This window comes from Odontomachus brunneus, unplaced genomic scaffold, assembly GCF_010583005.1.
Source record: "Odontomachus brunneus isolate Ranch 3 - 2012 unplaced genomic scaffold, Obru_v1 Obru_scaffold_121, whole genome shotgun sequence".
Taxonomy (NCBI): Eukaryota; Metazoa; Arthropoda; class Insecta; order Hymenoptera; family Formicidae; genus Odontomachus; species Odontomachus brunneus.
Genome location: NW_022639571.1, coordinates 84,988 through 87,444, shown reverse-complemented (window position 1 = coordinate 87,444; position 2,457 = coordinate 84,988). Strand labels below are relative to the sequence as shown.

Sequence of the window (2,457 nt, the reverse complement as noted above, 5' to 3'; positions counted from 1 at the left end):
ATATGGTAAAATGTATTATGGTAAATTTCTATATGAATCACTGAATTCCTGCCTATGCATTTAGCACATATCTTTATATCCTTATAATGACCCTGTTCAAAATTTGATCCTACTAATACAAATGTTAGATACTTTATGTAACATAAGAGATGTAAGTGGATTTCCCAAGCTTTTAAATATTCCTTTTCTAAGGCATTTAGTGTTACTATGTGAATAATACACTTAAATACAAACATCTGAATTCAGTAAAGTATTTAATAACATTTGAATTGAGTATAGAGATATAACTGCTTAACAAATATTCTTGTTCATTTTTCAGATTTGTAACAAACGATCGCAAGACAATACTAAAATGGTACAAATCTTCTTTTCTGCCACGATTATTATACAAACGGTATTGTATTTGAAGATGTAATACTCCACGAATATATATAACCGTTAAACTAAATAGAATATCGCAAATAAGCTCGTATATTTATAAGTTTTTATCACATGTAAATAGCAAAACGAGAATAACACACAACGAAGAGGAGAAAGTTGAAAGTTTTGAAACTATTGTTAATAATATTGAGAAAGTGAGAGTTTGAATTATTTTTGTTTTATGTATGTCTTACTGATAAATATTTGTACAAATTGTACCCAATTACGCATTCTAAGTAAAGCGCAATACTATATGAAAAAACATGTATTATATTAAATATTGTGAATTATGTTATATTAAAACTCTCTGAGTTAACTTTATATAGTTACCATTAAAGGAGACTTTTATACGCTAAGTAAAACATGTTTAAAATTTAATCTAAAATTTTATTATTTTGCAGTTCAGTTAGAGAAACTGTAATAACCAATATAATGTCGAAAGAGGTATTATTTACGATTATACTCAATTTTCCATATAACATATTTATGTATCTATTTTATACTTTTCTCTGTACTTGTTTAAATATAAGAGATAATAAACTATATTCCATTAAATATTATCTATCTATTATGTTGAATCGCATACTAACGGTGAATGTAAAATTTATTAGGCTTTTAAATTTTAATTTATAGTAAGCCCACCTTTTTCCTTTACAATTCATAAAACATTGTTGCTCTGATATGTCCACATCAAAATATTAATTCTTAATTAAAGGTAGCATGTATTGTTAAAGCATTGTGTGATCGTTGCAACGCTCATAGATTTTAACTTTTCTTATTTATTACGTAAATAAAATGTGCAAGAATATACAATAGAATTTAACACGTTATAAGACAATTTTTAATAATCCAAATATGTATTGTTTTTACTGTAATATTTGTATCATATTTTTAAAATAATATTTTTATTTTCGCAATTAAATTAAACGTAATATTTTAAAATGTTCCTATGTATCTAATATATTTGTTTATTACTATTAGTGACTATTAAATAAAAATATCGCGAGTACAATGAAAAGTGCCTTTTATTAAAAATATTCATAATTCGTTTGTATAAACAACACCTCTTTTATATTATATACAGTAATGTTATCAACGTAATGCTAAAATCTTATATAAATGATCAAAATCGTTTAGTATGTCCTTCATAAAATTAATGTGTTACGATAGACAGTTACATAATTATTACGAAAGTATACATAATCAGTCTCCAAATCTCTCCATGGTCTCCAAGATGTAAAAGGATTTTTAGCACTATGGAGAGGTTGTAAGTGCGAACTTAAAATTTGTTTTAAAATAGACACGTTCTGTTCTGCTTTTTCTGCTGATGTGGTAGTTAAAATCAACGGACAGTGTCTAATCCGTGATAAAAATATGCTCCGCGATGAAATATGTCCACTCATTATTAAAATCTGCTTGAAATACTATAATTACATTTGGTCGTTTAAAAGACGGTCCGGCGACATACATATGGTAAAATTTATTATAAATTTCAACATGAAGCACTATATTCCTCTTCTTGCAGATACAACAAAGTTCTATGTCATAATGATCCTGCTCAAAATTTGGTCCTACTAGTACAATTGTTAGGTTCTTTATATTACGTAAGAGATGTAAAAGGATTTCCCAAGCATTTATATATTCCCTTTCTAAGACATTTAGTGCTACCACGTGAATAACGTATTTAAATTCAACCGTCACAAATAAGGATGAAATAAGTGGTTCTACTAAACCAGCATTCTTCATTCCATTATAGAATGTTAACGGTCCTGATACATAATCACAGTAGAAATATTTAGAATTCATTGCAGCTATTCTGGTGCTTCGTGCGGCAGATCTCGCATATTTTGTAATAAATGCATTCATGTCATTAATAAATTCTTCTCGAAGTTGAATAAATTTTATCACAGTTAATTTGCATATAAAAGCTCCGATATTAATGTTGATATACAACATAAAAAGTTGGCATTTTGGCTCATGTAAATCTTGAAATACCTGTATATGCTCACTGCAATAATAGTCCGAATAACACGTTTG

The 2,457-nt window shown here is 27.2% G+C and overlaps 1 protein-coding gene across 3 annotated transcripts in view; it reads right to left on the bottom strand.

Moving 5' to 3' along the window:
• Nucleotides 1-2,457, bottom strand: part of LOC116849622 — a 15,844-nt gene that overhangs the window by 12,715 nt on the left and 672 nt on the right. Inside the window, exon 2 of one of the 3 annotated variants that reach the window (XM_032826948.1) lies at nt 2,336-2,415. The exons of the other annotated variants lie outside the window; for them this stretch is intronic. Within the exon in view, the coding sequence (XP_032682839.1) occupies nt 2,336-2,415 (80 nt within the window). The remainder of the gene's footprint in view (nt 1-2,335; nt 2,416-2,457) is intronic. 3 annotated transcript variants of the gene reach the window in all.